Genomic DNA, 21,955 nt, shown 5'->3' on the forward strand with positions numbered 1-21,955 from the left:
TCGAAGCGATAACGGGAAGAAAGCTGATTATGGGTATCAATCGGCAAGTAAAACGAACGGTACTTCATCGATTAAAACAACATCGATCGTTCATTTGGCACCATCATTTTCAATTTATTGTTCAGCACTTCTATGGAATGCTTTACGCAGAGTGTTTCATAATAGAAGAGTAAACTAGAATAAAGAGATGGAATTGTCAAATTCTTATATTTTATTTATAAAAGTTTTTCAACGAATTGAGCAAAGAAACAAAAAATATTTTTTGAATGATAAATTGAAAAATGATATTTAGCTCGAAAGATTTTGTACACTGAGCGTCGAATTGCTTGGAGAAAGGTTTGGTTTCGATGCCACAATACCAGAGGATGGTCTCGAGTTCACGATCGATGCTGTAATTCGAGTTTACTGTAAACTAACGATCGTAACTCTGGTTGAATAGCGTTTCTTGCGCGTTTCAACCGAGACATAACGAGAGCCCCTTGTCCCAGGGATGTACGAGTACGTTGAATTGTGAAAGACCAGATCGATCTTGAATTCTGTCACGTAAAGCGAAGACGACACGAAATAAATTGTATTGCACGGTTTTCGAAACATCGCGCGATGGCCCGCCATTTTTATGTCACGCTCAAGGGTCACTCGTCTTGGGCAATAACATTTGATGTTGAAAGAGAGAAAAAAAAATTGAAACCTCGTTAAAATGGCTTCCCAGTAAATAGAATTTCGCCAATTTTTAATTCAAGATATCGAAGATATCGAAAGTACGGAAATTTTAGAGCGGTGATTCGAAAATTTCAAACTTAAAAAGTTCAGCGTCGGAAACTTTAAAACGTTAAAACGTTAAAAACACGAAAAATTTGATAGTTCCGGAATACGCGAATCGGCTGCAGGCAAAATTTTCAAATATTCGAAAGTCACAAAATTCAAAAGTTTAAACGTCGAATACTTGAAAATTTTAAACTTCAAACATTCCAATAGTGCAAAATTCAGTAGCTTAAAGACTCAGGCAGTTGCTATTCAGAAATCTTCTTAATACTCGAGATTTCAAAAATATAATAATCAGAAAATGCAAGAGTACGTAAAATTTGCAAATTTGAAAAATTCTAAATTCTAAAAATTTGTTAGAATTAAATCAACGCCATGATCAGGAAATCACGGTAATCGTAAATAGAAGTTCAATTATTGCACGCGATGTTGCGTCAGAGTCGTCGAAGAAAGATAAAGGATACTTGTAAGGTAAAAAATCATCGTTTTAGGAGTTTCATGAAGGAACGAAAGTACATCCCTGGAACGTCCGAATGCTTTTTTCCTACGTGTATTTTCTTCGTAACTCGAAGCGGCCCCCATGGGCACGTTTTCCTTTCCTTTTTGCATGGTGAACCTCGATCGCTTTCTACGCGACACGATTGTTTCCTTTCTTTTCTTTTTTTACGCTGTTAGGTGAGAGCGCGATTGACGTTGCACCATGAACTAACATATATATTATTATTATTATTCCTATTATTATTATTATTATTATTATTATTATTATTATTATTACTTCTATTATCATCATTATCATTACTACTACTACTACTACTACTACTACTACTACTACTACTACTACTACTACTACTACTACTATTACTACTGCTATTACTACTACTACTACTATCATTATTATTATCTTTATTATTATAATGTTCTCGTGTAGCGGATCTATTCATTGAAATCCTCTCCAATGAATACGTATACTTATACACACGCAGTTACTAAGACACAGTGGTATAATCGGCGTTAACTGATCGAAATTCATTTCTTTTTCACCATTCAACGCGATCGTAACGATCAGACTGACGATAATATTCCTGTTTAAACGACTATTTACGCTCGGTTTCGCGGTATCTTTGAACATCTGGTAACTATTTCCGGTTTGTCTGGTGATTTGGATCGTTTCTGGTGGTCTAGTTCGTTTTTGGTCCACCTGGTGTTTTTAGAAAGGCGAAATCGAGCGTCAAAGTGCCTAAACTCGCGTTGTTGGCGAATAGAATGCGATCCACGGCTCGGTCTTGACGATCGATCTCTCGTTTTTTATGTAAATACACAGAAGAGTCGGTTGGGATAATAATAAACCATTACCAGATACACGTATTTTTCTCATCTTTTACGTCTTCTTTTCCAATGGATCTTCCTAACGAAATTTCTTTCAAAGACAGAAAGATAATTGACCGCCGAAAAATAATCAGATCGCCGATGTCGACACTTTGATAGTTTTGATTTGGAAGAAGCTTAATTTTGAATTACGTGCAATTCGAGTCACCAAAGATGCGTACAGTGCACAATTTCAAACGAAAAATCTGTAGTAGGTTACGAAGAGAGCATTTATCGACGTTGCCGACCTATTGTACAGTAACGATCAATAGTAAGCCATAGGAAATGGAAGAGGGCGTACGAAATAGTGTGATTTTCTAGCAGGTCGGTATTTCACAATCTGAGACGCAAAGTTCCGTTTAATGTCATCTCTATACTGTTCTTGGTTAATGAAAGAGAAGGGTATAAAATTTCCTACATCGGATAAAGATTTTAACGAGTAAACCAGGCGTCGATAAGATAGATACCTGTAGACAAATATCAAATAACCCTCTGAAGGAAAATTAGTTGCCTGACTCGATAGAACCATGTACGTGATATATATATATATATGTATATTGTACAGATTATTTTGATACAACGCTACAGAAATACTTGTATCGATATTTTATAATTTAATATTAAACCAAAAAGCTAAAAATAAAAAGATTTTGTAAATGTACGGTTCTAGTAATTCCAGTTATTTGATTCAAGAGTACATATATGGTATGAATTAATCGAGATAGAAATTCTTCATAATCGATCCATACGAGCAAGATTACGAAGAAGCAGAATTTGTTATTTTAACTTCAACTTAATCGTTCAATCGTTGGTTCGATCATCCTGCTAATTTACTTTCTAATTTTTCTTTACAAAGAAGGAATTTTGTAGAATATTTTGGACTTGTGACTTAGTGGGTGGACCTTTCACGACGCTTCGTCTCGAAACGAAATTTCGCCGATGGCATAGGTAGGATAAATTTGGAACAACCATCTCGAACGAAACACGCCTGTGTTTTACGTTAGTTCCGCAGTTAGTTTCGCTTCTCCAACGCCGCGATAAAGAACTCGATATACCGCGATGTTTAACAGGTGTATCTCGATAAAAACGAAGTAAAATTATTGTTTGTCAAACGACGTTTCACGCGAATAATAATTTCTCTATGAAGTTCGCTTAGACGAATTATTATTATCTTGGTAAAATATTATAGGTGCTCCAAGTGTAAAACATTAAGATACAAAATTTAAATGTAGCGAGCGTTTTAAGCATAAATTGTTTAAATATAAAGAATGGAAAATTATAAGAACGTGCATATAGTCATAAATTGAACGAATGAAAGATGTTTGATACGTGTACGTAGGTTCAGGGGAATAGAACCGTTGAAATATCAGAATTACGATAGAAATTTAGAAATTTAGAAGCATTAAAATCACGATAAACCATAATTTTTGTATTTCTTCGTGGTTCCGTGTCTTCGTAGACGCACAAACGATGCAATGCGATTTAAAAGAAGTTTAAAATCAACGCTTCCTATGCAAACTATAATTCTATATTTCCATAACAAATAACGCTGTGGTGTTCTTCCAAGTTAATGACGTTCGATGTAAAATGTGATTTTCTATCTCTATACATCTATACAGACGATGCGATTGAATTTTCGAAAATTTATGCTTTCAGTATGAAATGTAATTTTTTTACCTCTATCAACGGACAATGTAATGGGATTTTTTAAAACCGATGCTTTCAGTATAAAATATAATTTCCAGCCTTTCTTTAAAATCTTATTTCCATATAGACGTATCGTACCGATAGATCGAGCCATAATTTTCTATCTGCAAATAATAACAATAACTCGAATAATATCGTTACGATAATCTTTGGTTTAAGTTCAAATAGAAATAATTCGCACGACTGTAATAATTACTTTCAACAGCTAAATCTTTTTCATACTATTTATCGGTCGATTAATAAAAAATTACTTGACGAGCTACTATCGTGATTCGGAGATTTTTATCTTTTCAATTCATATTACATTTAATCTAATATAATTTAAGATATTTAGTTCAGTTGACGCGGTATTTTTGATAACGGTAAGATACGGTATAAGAAAGATCGCATAGGCCCCTAGATTGCTTTCCTACCAATCTAACGGAACTCGAACGAGAGGAAGATAAATCAAACGCACGTTCCGAAGGAGGAAATAAATTTTTATGCTCTACCATCGTCCTTCTTTTAGATTGATATCGGTAATATGCTTTCCTTGCCATCTCTCTTCTTACACCATAAAAAACAGACCATCAATTAATATGCTCGTAGATACATTCATCGATTTGTTTCTTATATTTGATAATCTATTAATTTACCGTAATTCTCGATCGATTCAATAACTCCAAATTGTCCCGTTATTTTAGGTTTTTATAACGTACGTACATCGTATGTCGCTCGATAATTTACTAATTTTTAAATACTCGAGACGCCTGTTTCAGTCTTCTTCGAACGCAACGTTACATCTTATTCCAAAGATATTAATTCTACGATTCGCGACATGGTTCGCTATCCAAAATGTACATACTCGTGTCTCTCAGTGGTCAGCAATTCCTAACGGCTATGCGTTTACTTTAGTTGTTCAAATAATCGCCGTGTATTGTACATACACTAGCCCTGAAACGTATCCGGCAAACTTGCCCGTCTTCTACAGGCTGTAATTTAATTAGAAGATCGCGACCATACAGAAGAATTTGTTACGATTTTATTCCTTATTATCGTTGCAGCTTGTGCGTATACGCATTGAAAATTACCACGCGATCAAATTCGCGTTTAGAAACTAATGTACGTAATAAGATTGTCAAACTTTACGGAAGCGATTTGTCGTCTGACAAATATTTTCCTATCGTAACGATAATATTTAATAATAATTTCTGAGCTATTTCGGAAGAACATTTTTTCAAGGAAATCGATCAATAGCGAACGATCGATTCGATTAATTTTGGTATCTAAAATCTCGAACGATTGCAAAACGTATGTAAAATTCATCTAAAATGGTACTATGTAAAATTTACCTAAAACAGTGACGTCCGATTTAGTACTCTGTCCGTAAATACTTGAATGTTCAATTTAAAAAGCGTTTTAAACGCTCGATTCGGCTTTAGATCATCGAAATTCCGCGACCAACCCATGAAAAAATCGCCCTCGAACATTCACGAGCAAACTGCGAATATTGCGAAACATTTTCGAAAAACGCTGTAACTTTTCTTCCGGAAAAAAGGATGTAAGAACGGTAGTTAATAAAGCGACTGGATATCGTGGAAATTCAATGGTGTGAGAGGAAAAATATCAAGAGACGTATAGGAGAAAAGAGAGAAATTCGAAGAAAGATGAAGAAACGCGGTGAAAGCGTGTGAAGGAAGAGAACGTGCTCCGAAGCGGAAAGCACGATGCCGCGTTCGCGACCGGAAGCGTTCGAGCTGATGGTCGAGGCCGAGAAGCCCTCCAAGTGCATCAGGTTTCTACGTTTCCTGTGGAAGTTCTTCAGATGCGTTTTTTCCCACGTGTCGTTGGTTTCGTTGGTCGTGCTCTACTGTCTGATCGGCGCGTACGCGTTCGAGGCCCTCGAGGCCACCCACGAGAAAGAGGTAGATATATCGAATTTTAATTCCCTTATCTCTTTAACCCCCGTTTACGAAACCGACGGTACAACGAACAAGCCTCGGATAGCTAAAGAAAGTAGATCGTTGAATCGTTATCATTCCGTTTCCGTTAAATTTTTCCGTTAAGATCCGTTAAAATACGAGTTAAGTTAAGATCCGTTATTACGAGTGGCATTAAATATCTCCTTTTAGAAACTGCGTTCTACGTCTATTTTTTCAAACTTGCTTATACGTTATCGCGTATCTTATCGCCAGACCGAGCATATTTTTACGAATGCAACCGAAGAAATTAAATCCAGAGGATCGTTTTACCTTCTAGAGTAGACTATAACGAGTACTACGTTATAACGAGCGCACTTTAAATATATTATTCTCGCGTATTATGTGAATTTTTGCATTCTTAAATTTTTCACCAGAGCATAAATATTCGTCGACTAATTATCATATGTTATATCGTTACGTTCGTCGGTAAAATAAAAGTCGAGATTTAAACGCTATTTTTATTCTTTCTTCTCGGCGATGATTTGCGATGTTACATTTTTATGATGTTCTTTTGTAGAGGTTTCAGGGAAAAAGTAGTATCTGGTTCATGGTGAAGTTAGCCTGGCTATATTATGCCCAGTGACGTTTTTCCATTTCTTTCTCGCTAATTTTTTCATATCCGTGTTCTACGTTGTTCGCATATTTTAGGGTTTCGTGATTTTTTCTAATTTCTTTTCCTTTCTTGCGTTTCTTTCGATATTAGTCAGTTGCATAATTTTGATCGTTTTCTTCGAACTCTGATTACGATTGGACGTCTTCTTTTTATTCTTTCCGTCTTTAAAGTACCCTTATTCTCTCTGTATGAAAAATCCTGACTGACCGAAGGTTCTCCAATAAAAATTCTGTTTCGGCAATTTTTCTTCTTTGAACTCAAGATATATTTCACGCCAAAAGCTACTTTTTCACCTTCCGCCATCTCTTTTCTCTTATTTTAATCTCTTTTCTAGTACTCTATTCATTCAGTTATACCTTCTTACATTCCTCCGCTCTTCTACGTTTCTCGCTTCGTTTTCTTCTCCTGTTTCCTTTAAACTTCGCTGCTCCGTCGTTTTTTTCTCCTACTATTAAATCCATTTATTTCAATAAAACCCAACGACGCGATATCTCCGCGACAAAGACATCGAATAAAACGAAAACACTTCCATTTTCATTATCATTTAACAACAGCGAAATACAGAAATAAAAATAAACGCACAATTTGTCTCAGCCTAAATAACGACACTTTATCTTCCCCTCTTACAATTCTCATTCCAATTCCCTTTATCGTTCATCCCCTTTTCCCTTTCTTTAGTTTTCTTCTTTTTCTCTCCTTCTCTGTCTGTCTGTCTGTCTGTCTGTCTGTCTCTCTCTTTTATCCAGATCAAGAAGAGCATTAAAGACATCAGAGGGAACGTAGCAGAGCAGCTATGGAAGATCACGAAGGAGGTAGAGGTTCTGATTCGTGAAAATTGGACGGACAAAGCGTTACGTGAATTAAAGGTACCGGGCCGTCTCATCCACATTCGGTGACCAGAGATCGAACTCGAATTTCCTCCGCCATCACTTTCCCGCTACTTTTCTTCGTAGAGCTTCGAGAACAACCTCGTGTGCATGATGGAGAAAGAGGGTTGGGATGGCAGCGAGGGTGAGGATGACATCCAATGGACCTTTGCTGGCGCTCTCTTTTACTCCATCGTCGTCATTACTACCATTGGTAAGACTAATCATTTCGTCTCGCTTATCTTCAACAGACGATTATCTATCATAATCTTCTTTATTAGTTTTCACGAATCGTCTTAATTTTCCTTAATAGTTAGCATCGATTGTAATCATTTAGTTTTTCTTATTCTCAAGAGATAATTGATTCTCATACCTTTAATAATTTTCACGACGAATTATCCTAATTTTCTTTAATAGTTATTTCCTTAACAACGAAGAACGTTATCAACAAGAGCGAAGATATTAGGAGAGCGGTAGAATATTATCGAATTCGTAGTTTTACAAATATAATTAGGAGAAAGAAAATCTAGGTAGGTTTAATAGGAAGTCTATTTTCTACTAAAACGAGTGCTACAACGAACACTATACGTTGAATATTAGCTGTTGAAATTTTGATAGGTAAAAGAAGCAGAGAAAATTCATAGAAATAGAAGAAATTTTCTTAACGATAATCTTACGTGACATCAATTATCATATTTATTGTACGAAGTTTATATTATAACGAATATCGAATAAGTTCAGTGAAAAATCTTTGGTATCTTGTTAAAAGTGTTCGAAGTCGTCGTGGCTCTTTTAAAAACAGGAAGTTCGATAATTTTTAGATTGGAGCCACGACAGCGGGTTCTGTGGCTAAAAATAAGGAGAAATGTTTCATGAATTTTCATGCTCGTCTAAAATTACGTTCCACTACTGTTCTTTTTTAATTTAACTGAAATATTTATATTAACTTTCTATAATGCATTGCTCACTCGCGACACAAGAAACGTCATTATTTCGATCAATTATTGAAAACTGAAATTGAAATTTTGGTTTGAAAATTGGTACTGACAATTGCTATATCATTTTAGAAAAAAACGTTATACCAATAAAATACTAAAGTAAAGTAGACGGATAAAATAAAATCTAAAAATTATAAATACATACGCAACGAATCGTGTTAGTAAATTTCGATAAAGAATTAATAAGATAAAAATAAATACAATACAGACGAGTACTACGTGAAATACAATGTCGGATAAATCGTGTCAGATGATAGGATAAATAAGGATTAAAGGCAATTGTATAGATACATGAGTATTTCCGAGTCACATAGAAGGTTAACAACTAAGTATCTACCTTTTGAATACCGTATGTACTTCTGGAAATATTTCGTTTCCTTCAGAACAATCTGTTAAAGTATTTTTTCCCTTTGATATTCAACCATATCGTAAACACTCATGCGTATTCCATTTCAACCTATAAACAAACTAACTAAGAAATATTCGAAAACAAATATCCAAAGAGTATCTGTATAAATTATGAATAACATTTAAAACTACGCATATATAAATATCGAGTAACGCTAGATATCTCTCTGATTCAAATATTCTTTCTATAAAAATTTGACAAATATCTTGGCAGTTTTAACAATTTCAGAAACATCTTACACCGCGACATTTTTTTCATAATTTCCTCTCATACGCTGTCCAACTCTTTAATCCAACTCTTCGTTCAGGCAGATCGATCTTATTAAGAATTTACAAGACGAAATACGCGAAGAACCATCGGAAGATCGATCAGGCGAGAAAAGGTTGCCGTCGAAGGCCTCGTGTAAATGGAGCTTAAACTTTTTCATCCACGTTAGCGTTTTGCGTCTGATTTTTCTTCAAGGACCGACCGTAAATATCAAAGTCGCTGTAATCGTAATTTTGCTCGTAAGGATTGCTATGAGGTCGTGGATAGGGCTCCGGATTTTCCCCTGGAAAATGGTAATTTCCAGGATATCTGTTAGCGCCAGTGAAACTCCCCTGGGGTCTTCGATTACCATAATTGTTCGGCGATTGCACGAAAGTCGCTGGTCCGTACTTGTTAGGACCACCCTGGAATTTGTGTAAACATTATTAAAGTTAACCGATATAATTTAAGTTATAAATAGGCTGCAGATTTTTATGCTTTTATTGGAAAATCGCAGGTGCAGAAGTCTATAGATTGCATATACTATACAAAGACACGTAAAATACTCAAACTGTAATACTTGCTATAATATTCGGTAATTGAAACAATCGTTTACCGTACTTTTATTTTTTGTAATTATGTTCATAAAAATATGAATTTGCATAAGTATCCGCATAAGTCTAGTTATAGATTATTCTTTTTTCGGAAATCTAGATTTTTCGAATTTTTAATTTTGCTATCATTGTATTTTGTTTAGACTTCATTTGGAAACGTAGAAATTTTGATATTTCATTTGGCAATTCGAAAATTTAGGTTTAATACAAATGTCATTTGTACGTTCAAAAGCTTAGATTTCGGTAGGAGATCGGGGAATTTCGTTCAATCGGTAAGTTGAAAAATTCAAACACTCAACGTTGATTCTTCTAGAATTCGATTTTGCGCGATCTACGATATCAAAGATTGAGTAAAATTATCAGAAAGATATCAAAAGTTATAGTAAAATTAACAGTAGTATTAGTAAATGTCAATATCAATGAAATGGTACCGGATATGAAGGATGTTGTCCTTGTCCGTATCGTCCGGAAACCAAAGCTGGATACTTTCTGCTATTAAAGCAGCAATATTTTTTATCCTTGGAGCAGCTTCCCTGATTAAAAAAATTATTAGAAATATTAATAAGCATATAGTTATAAAGTTTCAAAGATATCGATCATTTTTCCATATTTCTTACAAATTTCAATCCGCTAGAGGGGCAATTGAAGCTGTATCTGCATTTGCAAGTGTCGTATTCTCTATATCGAGGATCGTCCTTCACCCATGATGGCACGAAACCGTTTTCCAACTCGCCGTCGTCGATATTTGCGGTGTAGGAAGGTCTGCACGGGTTAAAGTAAAAGTAAATATTATTCGACGGTTGCTTCTTTGAGTGATATAATGGTTTAAGCTTTTTGCAGTTTCAATCCTGCGTTTAATCAGAAAACCGATAGAATTTAGTATTTCCAGAAAATATTTCACAAGTAGATTTTAATCTGCTAAAAGGTTTTACAGCTTAAAAGTAATAATATACATATATGTATGCAACAGTGATAAAGTTAGGTGGAAAACCCTGCGTATGTACGTTCTTCTTTTATTTTTGCTCGAATACAACGTTTTTCCACGTGATCGAAAGTGCTTAAATCTCTATTATACGTTACTTTTCAGTTTGTCATTGGCATACTAAAAATTCAGATTCGATCGATTGCCGACAAAGGCCGATATCGAAATGTGCTCGAATATTCTCTAGCCGCCGATATTCGTAACAGAGTTGAACAATCGAACTCGAACCAAACCCAAATCCAACCTAAATCCGATCCAGCCCCCGGATCGTGTAACTCCGAATGTTTGGCCGCTTTTCATAAAATCCAACAGTGGTGGAGATCATTCGATCGTACAAAGCCAATCAACATGGAGGACGCGAACGACGAAAACAGACTTACTGGGTTGGAAAACAGCGAGAAGATACGAAATACCTTTTTATAATGCCTGTTGGTCCACCAGGACCAACGAGAACTTCTTTGTTGCCAGGATACGACGGTGACACAATGGGTCTACTGTTAGAACCGTAAGGTCCGGTGCTCTGTGGTCTAAATCCTACCGAAGGTCTTTCGTGGCCGATATCCTCGAGGTTCTCGTTCACCTGGTACCTATAACTGAACAAATAGCTCCGATGAACAATTTTCTTTCGATTTTCTTCTCCTTCTTTTGTGCAGAGCAAAAGGGAGAAAAGTTTTTAGAGATATTTAAAGCTATTATCTTAATCGTTGGCTAGAGAAATCGAAATTGAAAAAGGGAAGGTAGCAGAACTATTAAGGGATGGATGTGGCGTATTTTGGTGCTGCAACCTTTTTCACAACGCTCTTACGTTATAAGTTCCGATGAGAACTCGCGTCTTCCATTCAAAAAGATTCACGCTGCGAGGTCAGATTCTTAAATATCAAATCAAATTCTCCATTGCGTATAAAGAAATGAGTTGTAAATCCTATCGATGTTGCTCTTAGTAAATTATAGTATCCACTTGCAAAATCGTATTTCAATCGCATCCTTCTACCTTTCAATTTACCTGGATCTTTCGTTTTCTTTTGCCACGTTAAAATTCCACGTCACGACGTCTCAACGAATATCAAACCATATATGAAATGTTTACATCTCAAACTGCTCAAACTCAAAAAATATCAAACTGCTGCAAATACATTAGAACCCACCTCGAAACCCACGATTCGCCGATATCTTGCATTCCATCGAAAAGAAAGAAAACCCAAAAATTCAACGCACCTTGTTCTATCGACGTCGCTCTCCTGTTCGTCTCTGCGCTTCCATGCCCACCCATCTTCTTCAGCGACCACCATGGCAATAGCGACGCAACAAAAGAGAAAGAAGGTCGCCATCGTTCCACGAGAAGGCGTGATTTCGTCTGGTTGTGGCTTTGGACAGCTTCACCGGCGAATATCGCCGACGGTCGACTAAAACGAGAGTGAAAGTGAATCCCGTCTTTATATATGCACCGTTGGGAGGTGAACGCACCGTGTGGCTCGTTTCGAGGTCCCTTCGATAGCGATCTCGGATCAACAGTTTTCGTCAGAGGGTGAATCACCCCTTGTGCGGCCCGTTTTAATCGCAGGTGTTCTCGTTACGCGGATTAGGATCGTTTAGAGGGCTTAGAGGTTTCAATCTGTAAATTGACGCGAGGAAATTGATGCTGGAATATTTGCTTAGCGTTGAGCGTGAGCCGAATGTTAGAAATTTGATGGGAAAATGAATAATGGGCAAGCGGAAAGGTAAAACGAGAATCGAGAAGATCGGGGATTCAACAGGGGAAGAATATTCGTTTGAAAGATTGTACGTACGAGAAATGGATATGACGGTGTGGACGTTTATACATTTATGGGAAATTTAAAGACACGAAAGGAACAAGAAGCGGAAAAAGTCTATAAATATTTCAAGTAGATAGTATAAATATAATTGCAAAGAAAGAACCACGATAGACAATGGTTTTCTTACTGAATATTATAGCTAGTGTTATAGTTTGAATATTTTACATGTTGTTGCATATTACATGTACTCTGTAGATTTTTGTACCTTCGATTTTCCAATAGATGCGTAAACATCCAAATGCACGAACCAATTACCTTCGTGAAAATATGAAACAGAATAATATTGTTTGAAAATTTGCAAGTACGATATCGAAGGGGAAATGAAAATTGGGAAAATCAAAGAGTGAGAATATTCAAGTCCCAAGTTTGAATAGAATTGAAAGATAAAGTAAACATTGAAAAAGAAGTTGAAAAAATGTTGAACGATGAAACGTATTTAAAAAAAAAAACTGTAATTAAAATGATTTCATGCAAATTTTGAGAGAAAATAAAATTGATGAACTTGGAGATTGAAAATACTAGAAAATACCGATAGTTCGGTGAATGAGCGAAAGAATTTTAAGGCAGAACGAAAACTGGGAGATACGTATATTGCATATTCGTAATAATAATTAAACTATTTTCACTTACCACGATTTCTATCAGCGATAAAAAGTAACACCGACCTTAATCGCTATTCTTCAAAATGCTACTTAAACCAAAACATACAAATGCGGCCCACCAAATGCGCGAACGTAACGTGTTAGGTAACGCGAGGTGAGCACGTGGGTGCATTGCATTGCACTGAAACCAGTGTTTCTCGTGCCTGTCCTTCGATCTGGGAAAATCCACCGATTCGAGAAGGGGAAGTCGGTTTCATTACAGGTGGTTTTCTGACCTCTTTCTTTGGACAAGATCCAGCCAAATGGCGTAACACTCCTTCACGCTACTTCGTCAGTTGTTCTTCGAAGGACGTCTGCATTGTCTTCGATTCCTGAACCTAATGACTATAGCAATTTTTTTACTCTTACATGAAAATGACGAGTCGTTTCTTGCGAACCGCTCGCTCGTTTTACATATATGCGAATATGTTACGTATACCGTAAATATTTACCATTATTGAATGTTCAGTTTTTTCAAATTTCATTTCCTTCTGAAATTTTTGACGAATTAATACAATTACAGCTTTACAAATACGTTTCATTATTCAACTTTCTTCGATCTTCTTCTTTGACTTTCGCTTTATCTTCGATTCTTCTATTTTTCTCCAAAAATAGATAAAAGAGATACGAGTTAGAGCAGAGAGCTATTACAGTATATTAATCGTTATCGATTAATTTAGAAGCGATAGGGAACGTACACGTAAGTGAATGTTACTTCGTGTTTCTTTATTAAAATAGAGCTAGAGTGAAAATTAAGTAATCCATAAAATTAGACTGAAAATTAAGTAATCGTTGAGATTAAAATGGATTAGTGTTAAAATTAAGATTTCCCTATAAAGTTTAACATTGAAATTCATTTTTTAAAATATGATTTGCCGAGGACTAACAGTCGCTATGTATCAAAAATGTTAATAACGTAGCGCGTAAGAAAGTTGACGTAATATGTAAGAATTTTTGCTTTTTGTTAGATTCACGTACCATACCTACTTATTATGGAATTATTTCTACGTGTAACGTATATATCAGTGTGACGTTTAAAATTACATAACTCTGATAAGTAGAGTTAAGTAACTTAATAAGGTAGCGTGTAAGAATTTGTAACTAGAAATACGTGAAAGTTTATAAACCCCTTTGCAATGCGTCACAAGGCAAGCAATAAAATATACTATTACTTATATATATATACACTTTGCAAATATTTAAGAATCCCGTGAAAAGAACGTGCCAATTATTCTTCACCAACATTCGTCGTCACTTTTCTTCGTTATCGACCATTTCCAAAGTTTCCGCATTTGAACGAAACTTTCGTGAAAGATACAAAACTTTTTGAACGATCGTATTTCATTTAACACCGCGTCGTTATAAAATCAGGCAACGTTAAACGTTAGAGGAAATCTTTCTAGATGAAAGAAAATGGTCGAGCTCTTGGAAGCGACGTTTCCCGCGGTCTGGTGTAACCTTGTTTTTGGGGGGGAAAAAAAGGTACGGTCGAACGAAAATCCAATGATCAAGGTCATTTTCACGAAGAACGCTGTCCCAACCACCGAGGAAATTCACTTTTCCTCCGGGACAGGAAGCCGGCAGCGTCTCGTAATTCGTTTTCCTTGATTTTTGCGCCGTGTCGCCGACCAACGATCTCGTCGATTAACCGTTTCATCGTTCCACGACGAAAGGGGACGCCTAAATTTGTTAGGTTCGATGGGAAAATTCTTTGTAACGCCGCCACGGTGCGGCGTGCGGCGAAGAAAAATCAAAGTAATTATTGTTCGATGATATACCATCGGTCCGTAGTATAAATGTAAACAATAATTCTTTCCAATATCGGCAGAGCGTAGAAAAATATCACGCGCATTATGTACGAAATAGACATGCATTTTTGCGCGAAAGAAATATTATCGCGAATATGTAGTTCGCTTTAAACCATTCATCTTTTTCCTCTTTCGTTTTTTCCTCCTACTGATCGTTTACGAGAAAAACGCTGGCTGGTAATAAAGCGAACACCCCATATACAATATAATATATTCATCTTTTGCTGCCGGCTGCAAAAGGAGCTTGATTTACATAGACTTCTCATTCACGCTCTCACGTGACCTCGATATACCCTAGATTATCATATACGCTTAAACTTACTCTTAATAAATAACAAATTAATAAATAATAACGTAGTTAATTCATTGATGCGACAAATTAGAAGTAAATATTTGTGACTGCTAAATAGCTTGAGAATTGAAAAGACTGGAAAGATTACAGGGCATACAAAATAACAATGGCAAAGAGTGACGTTCGCAATGTCATGAAATTTCGATCTCTCCTCGAGGAATCCGGTTATAATGCATCGCGAAAGATCGACCAACAAACAAAGGCTCATAACGCGTGACCGAGTTGCGTTCCGAAATCCAGCTGGAACATCCGCTCCTCTTTTGTGTTCGATCGATCGATCCTCGTCCCTTTCCGGCGGATGCGCTCAATCTTCTCCATCTTCCTGCTCTCGTTCCTTCTCGATCGTTAATTAGAGCAATTAAAAAGTACAAGAAAAAGAAAAAAAAAAGGACAAGAACAAGAGAAGAAGGAATGAAAAATAGAAACCTTTCTCAGTAACATTTGGTGTTAAAGACCTTATAAATTACGATATATAGGATAAAAAAATTAAATTAAAAAAAGGGAAGCAAAATAAATAAAATAAAGGAAGCAAATAATTTGTAGAACGTGGTTAACACCTTTTTGCTTTCCACGAGTATTATGGGAACTATGAGTAACGCTCGTGAAAGTTGATTCCAATTTTCTGAAACATTCTAAATGAATTAAAATTAAATTTATATCTCTAAAACTAAAATTCGATGATTTTTAAAGTTAAATTTACCATCGAAATTAAATAATCCTCGAATGTCGTGTATTTGCTACGGTGATTGTAAAAAATGTGTATAACGAAGCAGTGACCTTGACCCAGACTATAGGTGACGAAGAAACATTTCTAGTTACGAAATTGGTGGAGGCTGAGACAACCTTGATGATCCTTCCGAGTATTACGTGTGTTGACCCTGGAAATATTTGAACAAGGTTGAGAACACGAGGCTCGTTCCTTGAAAAGTTTGAATAATGACATTAATTACTAGCAACCTTCGATTTGAAGCGTGTAGAAGTAAATTAAAGGCGAATCGTGGAGATTTTTGTGTTATTGGAATATATCGTATATCGCTGGGAATATTTTAGAAGTCACGCGGAATTACGAGAACCAATTACAATTTTTAAAGATTTATTCAGGAACTTTTTAAGCTTATGATTGTCATTGTAAATTGGAGACATATCCCAAAACTTAACTAAAATACCCGCAAGTTACCGATATTTAAAAAAAATATCGTTATTAAATGTCCGATCGTAAAATTCCAAATTTTCTAGGCTTCAAATAAAAGATAAATAACGGTAATTCGGATAATAATTAATATTTTAGTATAGATTGGAATATCGCGATAAATATTCTGTATAAGAAAGTGAAAATAATATTGCATAAACTATTATATTATTGTGGCGTAAATTATGGGCTGTAAGAAAGGTAGGCGCAGATCAAGTGAAAATTACGGCCGTAATTTTCGACCTAACAGGATTAATTGCGCATTACGTGAGCGGGGAAATTACGCAAGGCTAATCGAGCGTTCCTCGACTCTAGGGTACGGTCACATCGCACCGAAGACTAAGAACGGGAAAGTGGTCACCATATTCTATGCTATCGTTGGGATTCCCCTCATGTTGCTTTGCCTCTCCAACATCGGCGATATTATGGCTTCGAGTTTCAGGTAAACGATTGCGTAGAACGCAGAAAAATGCGCTTCATTTATACTTTCTAATGCTTTCGATGCTAAAACAACCAATTTCTAATGTATATTTAAATATACGGTCGTATCTCTTCCAGACAATTTTCTTCGTTTCCTTTCGTTACTATTATTTCGCATTAGATTACATAGAAATATATATCATCGAATTTTTCCACGAATCAGCGTCACGAGAGATTTCAAAGCACGTTAATTACGAATGTAAAATGAAGACGCAAATGAAAATGTCGAGGAAAGAGAGAAAACCAACTAATTACGTAAATATTTCTCAAGTTATTCTACATTTCTCAGATTTTATTAAAATATACAATCAGTGTAAAAAAGAGTCTTGTCTATACGGATATTCCATTATTTTAATTGTTGTTTCTTTTATCTTTATTATGTCATTAGATTTTTATACTGGAGAGTTTGCTGTTACATATGCACGAAACCACCAAGAAAAAGGCGACCAAGAAGCCACTTCGTCAGATCATATTCCATGAAACAACCGGGGTATTTATTTAACTCATGAATATTTTTTTCAGCACAATTACGGAAATAAAAACCTAAATGTTTATAACCAGTGGTTTACTTTCAACGTTCTTTTCTATACATTTTGTACTTACATTTTGCATATTTTGGCATATTTAAATTCCATATAAATGCATAAACATCCGCATTTTCCTCATAAAACCATAATATTCTGTAACAAATAAAAACATATTTTTGGAAAGGCGATATGGTGGAAGCAGGGGTGGCTTTGGAAGATCCATTAGGGTGAGCCAGAGATCTGCAGACTCAGCTCTGGGTTTGTCCGAAACCTTGGCCAGATCATCGTACTTTGACGTGGATAATAAGTATGTTATGTACTTTTAATTTTCTTATTGTATTTAAAAGTAATATCCTAATCACATAGATTCTTGAAATGTTTTTAATATGGCAATAGTGAAAAGCCGTGTCATTTATTATTTGATAAAGCGTTCGATAGAGAATTTAGATAAAAAGAAATTTTCTTTAGAGAATATTCCTTAAATATAAACAAAGAGAAAATTATTTAATTAAAAAAAATATCTACGATAATTTCTTCTTTTGTTTTCTTTGCTTCAATCGAGGTACAATGTACGTCGATACGAAGATTCGGAACTCAAGAGACCGAGTTCTTTTTATCCATCTTCGGCAAATCCAAGTTTTGGATTTAAATCCGCGACAGTGTCCAGATATTCGGATTTACCGATGGTAAAATCAAGCAGAGGTATCTGAACCACATTCCGTGAAATTATCTATGAGAAAATGAAAGAAAGAAACATCTCTAAATGACGATTGCGTTTAGCCAGCCCCAAGATGACGACGCAATCGTTAGACAGGAAGTTGCTAATGCGTTCGCCGAATGACACTGATCGTTCTCCGGTTTTGTGCAACCAATATGCATTGGATGATTTGGAGGATGAATTACGACGCTGGCACTCTTCCGCTGAAAACAAAACTGACTGTGAGTTGTGAAAATAATCAGTCAAAAATTAAATATAAATTATAACGTAATTAATATACTTTAAGATAGTTTTATAATATAAATATATGTAATATTTACGATATAATTTATTAATCTTGTCAACATTGAATATACGTGATTTATAGCAAATTTCTTCTTCTTTAATGTGACTGATAATTGACGACATAAGAAAATTTAAAGGAAAATTATATCGATCAGTCAAATTCAAAATTCAACTTAATAATAATATAAATAAATATATAATTTATAATTCAGAATATTTTATTTTTCTCCAGTAGAACTTTGTCAGGACAATACTATATTCGTATATATAATAATAAAGGAGGAAGGAAAATTTATGAAAAATTTAAAATTAAGAAAAGAAATGAAAATAGGAAGAGGGAGTGATGGTTAATTCCCTGTCTAATAAATATGATTCTTTCATTTGCAGTAGGCAATACAAGCAAATCTCGGGTGGAACCAGAAACGGCAGAAACCCTGGAAGATGTGGAGAAACAAGCGCCATTAGTGACGAGGTCGTTGCCCAGAAGATGCTTATCCATGGAAGGTGCGACTAGCAACTACAGGACGAACCTGGCACAGCCTTTACGGCCGTCGCCCACTTACTTGGAACTAGAGAACTCCAGAAGGTCCCAGTTTTCAAAAAGTAGACGTTATAAAACTAATTATCCCACTGGTAAATAATTTCTCTTTTTCCAATTCTATTCGTTAGATTTACTTTTCTAATTCACATTTTCAAGTTGAATTTCGTGAAACTTTCAAATTCTCTAATTTATACTTCTTATAAATTTTGTTAATCTTCTTCTATTATTCAGTTACTTCTGTAATCTATCTTAATATTTCTTTTCGTTCTTAAATCCTTATTCATCTTTCTATGTTACAAATTCTATTTTTCTAAATTTATATTCTAATCCATGTCACATTTATATTTACATATTTATATCTCACATTTCTTACATTATTCGCTTATTTCCATAATATATTTTATCATCTTTCTATTTATTTCGATACATTTATTTATCTTTTTAGTAAAATCATAACAATTTCTATGTAAATATTTGCAATCTCTTGTTTCTTATCTATATCTTTATTTCATCTCGAATTTGTGTTTATTTATAGCTGTTTGTTATAATAAATTTTGTTTTTCCTTCTTGTTTTTCGACGAAGCTCGCTCTTATAGAAGAGACACATTGCCATCGGATATAATGTCCTCAGCTGGATTTTCTGCGCACAGACAAGTATATATAGACGATTTTGACTCAGATTATGAGTATCACGTAAACGACGATCAGGAAAGGCAGCCAATAAAGCCGGTACCAATATGGTTATGCGTCTTCCTGGTAGTTAGTTACATTTTTGGTGGCGCTTTCTTATTTAGCGCTTGGGAACATTGGCCATTCCTCGATTCTGCATATTTTTGCTTTATTACTCTCACTACCATAGGTTAGTACAGCTTTTCTTCTTTTCCGTTTTTATTTGGTATGTTTTTAGTATTTAGTTAGTTAATAATGTAATATTTTTATTAAGCCTTACTTTGTACGCGGTATTAATTTAAAGGCACCACAGAAGTTTATGAAACTCGATGAACATTTTCATCTCCTTCGTTCTGCCAATTTTCGCTTCGTTACTCTCAGAACAACTTCTTTCTCTTTTTTAATTATCTAATTAGAATTTTTGCACTGTGTGGTGTTTGAATTACATCTTGCTTGTGTCTACGGCTCCGACTTAAAGATTTTAAATAACGTTGTGAAGTTTGAAGCATTTTATGAAATTGGAGAATTTCTTCTGCTTTGCTACTTCTTGCACCTTTGAAACTCAATAAAATTCCGTTCTTTTTTTTTTTAAATTAATTAGCACATTAGCAGCATTTGGTTTTTAAATTATTATGCTTATTATACGTATTAAATTATTATTCTAATAATATTTCACAGCATTTGCTAATTTAAAAATTCTGAAACATTTGACGAAACTTCGATTAGAAAACATTTTATATTTTATTCTAATTTTAAATTCGTCTTTTCCATTGTTGGAATCGAATGAAAGTTGTCTCTTGATTCTGCGACATTCGCAAATCGCATCACGCATGCATTAATTATTTCTCTCTCACCTTTTCCTGCCAAAAGTTCTGCCTAATTGAACCTCTCGTCCCAAATAGCCACTCGATAACTTCCACACTTCTCTAAACACTTGTCATTCGATTCTGACGCATGAGAGGTTCGTTCACCCTTTGCACACCGAAAGGTCGTTTACCTTTTCGTCATTGTACATGCATCATCCACTGGAAATTTACGAATATCGATGTTATATATCAAATTTAATAGAAATTAATATTATAGAATTATTTAAGAATTATTATACGATTATTTTCAATATTACAGAACTATTATTATTTTTAAATTAATATTATACAGTCTTATATAGGAGTACAATTGCGCGTGCATTCGCTTGCACGACGCGATACACTAGAACTACGTAGGAAGCAACGTAGGAAGTAGAACAAAAAACTAGGAAAACAATAACGTGCTCCAACTGTTCTTCCCGATTACAACAATCATCCCGATAAAATAAAATAAAAGGAAAAAAGCGAATACGATACTGGAAGTGCACATTTGATTTGCAGGATTCGGTGACTTCGTTCCAGCGTACAAGCTGGATGCGCACAAAGGGATCGCGGTTTGCTCGTTGTACTTGTTATTTGGAATTGCTTTGCTGGCGATGAGCTTTAATCTGGTGCAAGAGGAGGTCATCAACAACGTGAAGAACGTCGCGAAGAGGCTCGGGATCATCAAAGAGAGTGACGACGAGGAAGATGCCGACGACTACGACGCGTACGACGTCGAATACAACGACGAGGTTGACAACGAACTCGAGGGCTACGTTCTCGATACTCCTCGATGTCACTCGATGACTAGGAACGTTCGCGGAATTTCCGTCGCTTAGCCAACCTCCGACATCCGAATCTTCATTCATTCACCAAATATACTTACCTTCCTTTCTCCAGTTTTTCCCTTCCTTCTTCGTCTTTTCTCTTTCTTCTTCGTTTTCTCTATTCCCTTTCCCCTTCCTCTTTCAGTTGTTCTTCTTTTCTTCATCCTTGGTAATTGGACGATGTCCGAACGAAACTGAAATGTCTGAATGTCTTACGATTGTACACTCTCAGTCAAAAATTTGCAGCAACTTTATTTCTGGAACGAAGCATGCTTTTGAAGAACATTGTGATTGTAACTTTTATTTTTAAATGTAATCGATTATTGGCTTATTGTTATTAGCAGACTGCGAAAGTTCATGCAAATTCACATCTTTATGAATACAGTTACAGGAATGGAACTTAAATAGAGGTCTATTTCATTGTCTAAGTATCATAACAGGTATTTTTAAATATTTCGTATATTTTTATACGTCATACGTATTACGATACTATTTCACAACTCGAGTAACATGCGACAAACTGGAAAAACCCTTGCACTGATTCAGGGATTCCCCGGTCTAACAATCAACGTAATCGACACTCCAACGTTCCTTTCTCTAAGGCGCTGCTTTCCCATTCACTAACTTCAAAATCATAATCACCATTCATTATCATTCGTGATATTATATTTATATTTGTCAAAACGTTCTGATTACAAAATCATCTTTTACTATTTTCTCAAAATTCCGCATT

The 21,955-nt window shown here is 35.3% G+C and overlaps 2 protein-coding genes and 1 long non-coding RNA gene across 5 annotated transcripts in view; 1 reads left to right on the forward strand and 2 right to left on the reverse strand.

Annotated features, from left to right (window-relative positions):
- The first annotated feature begins 5,309 nt into the window (after positions 1-5,309).
- galene (potassium two pore domain channel subfamily K member galene) lies at positions 5,310-21,288 on the forward strand. Of its 2 annotated transcripts, none has more exons than XM_069128192.1 (11): positions 5,310-5,738; positions 7,155-7,274; positions 7,362-7,488; positions 16,643-16,769; positions 17,196-17,297; positions 17,519-17,641; positions 17,897-18,036; positions 18,115-18,273; positions 18,725-18,970; positions 19,462-19,737; positions 20,915-21,288. In XM_069128192.1, the coding sequence occupies exons 1-11, from the start codon at positions 5,541-5,543 to the stop codon at positions 21,232-21,234; spliced, it is 1,938 nt and encodes a 645-aa protein (XP_068984293.1). In that variant the 5' UTR covers positions 5,310-5,540; the 3' UTR covers positions 21,235-21,288. The 2 variants fall into 2 exon arrangements, with proteins under 2 accessions (XP_068984293.1, XP_068984294.1); XM_069128193.1 differs by having other exon boundaries at positions 19,462-19,607; positions 20,915-21,152.
- Positions 7,929-13,594, reverse strand: LOC138187626 (uncharacterized). Of its 2 annotated transcripts, XM_069128589.1 has the most exons (6): positions 13,215-13,594; positions 11,739-11,926; positions 10,937-11,116; positions 10,159-10,303; positions 9,973-10,074; positions 7,929-9,352 (listed from the first exon to the last, which is right to left on the reverse strand). In XM_069128589.1, exons 2-6 carry the CDS (start codon positions 11,849-11,851, stop codon positions 9,095-9,097), a joined length of 798 nt encoding a protein of 265 aa, XP_068984690.1. In that variant the 5' UTR covers positions 11,852-11,926; positions 13,215-13,594; the 3' UTR covers positions 7,929-9,094. The 2 variants fall into 2 exon arrangements, with proteins under 2 accessions (XP_068984690.1, XP_068984688.1); XM_069128587.1 differs by lacking the exon at positions 13,215-13,594 and having other exon boundaries at positions 11,739-12,719.
- LOC138187446 (uncharacterized) overlaps positions 15,668-21,955 on the reverse strand; it is a 44,542-nt gene continuing 38,254 nt past the window's right edge. Inside the window, exons 5-9 of the long non-coding RNA XR_011175176.1 lie at positions 21,282-21,479; positions 20,402-20,572; positions 18,409-20,245; positions 15,839-18,255; positions 15,668-15,760 (exon numbers count right to left, since the gene is read on the reverse strand). This is a non-coding gene — a long non-coding RNA (uncharacterized LOC138187446). The remainder of the gene's footprint in view (positions 15,761-15,838; positions 18,256-18,408; positions 20,246-20,401; positions 20,573-21,281; positions 21,480-21,955) is intronic.

This window comes from Bombus flavifrons, chromosome 15 (genome assembly GCF_040668555.2).
Source record: "Bombus flavifrons isolate JBK064 chromosome 15, iyBomFlav1_principal, whole genome shotgun sequence".
Lineage (NCBI taxonomy): Eukaryota > Metazoa > Arthropoda > Insecta > Hymenoptera > Apidae > Bombus > Bombus flavifrons.

Excerpts from the sequence above, each read along its gene's own strand:
- galene (XM_069128192.1), top strand. The coding sequence starts at position 5,541 with ATGCCGCGTTCGCGACCGGAAGCGTTCGAGCTGATGGTCGAGGCCGAG. Across the intron at positions 18,037-18,114 it reads GATGGTAAAATCAAGCAGAG|CCAGCCCCAAGATGACGACG; the intron begins GTATCTGAACCA and ends GATTGCGTTTAG. Across the intron at positions 18,274-18,724 it reads CGCTGAAAACAAAACTGACT|TAGGCAATACAAGCAAATCT; the intron begins GTGAGTTGTGAA and ends TTTCATTTGCAG.
- LOC138187626 (XM_069128589.1), bottom strand. The coding sequence starts at position 11,851 with ATGGCGACCTTCTTTCTCTTTTGTTGCGTCGCTATTGCCATGGTGGTC. Across the intron at positions 10,075-10,158 it reads CCTCTAGCGGATTGAAATTT|GGAAGCTGCTCCAAGGATAA; the intron begins GTAAGAAATATG and ends TTTTTTAATCAG. Across the intron at positions 9,353-9,972 it reads GACAACATCCTTCATATCCG|GGTGGTCCTAACAAGTACGG; the intron begins GTACCATTTCAT and ends CACAAATTCCAG.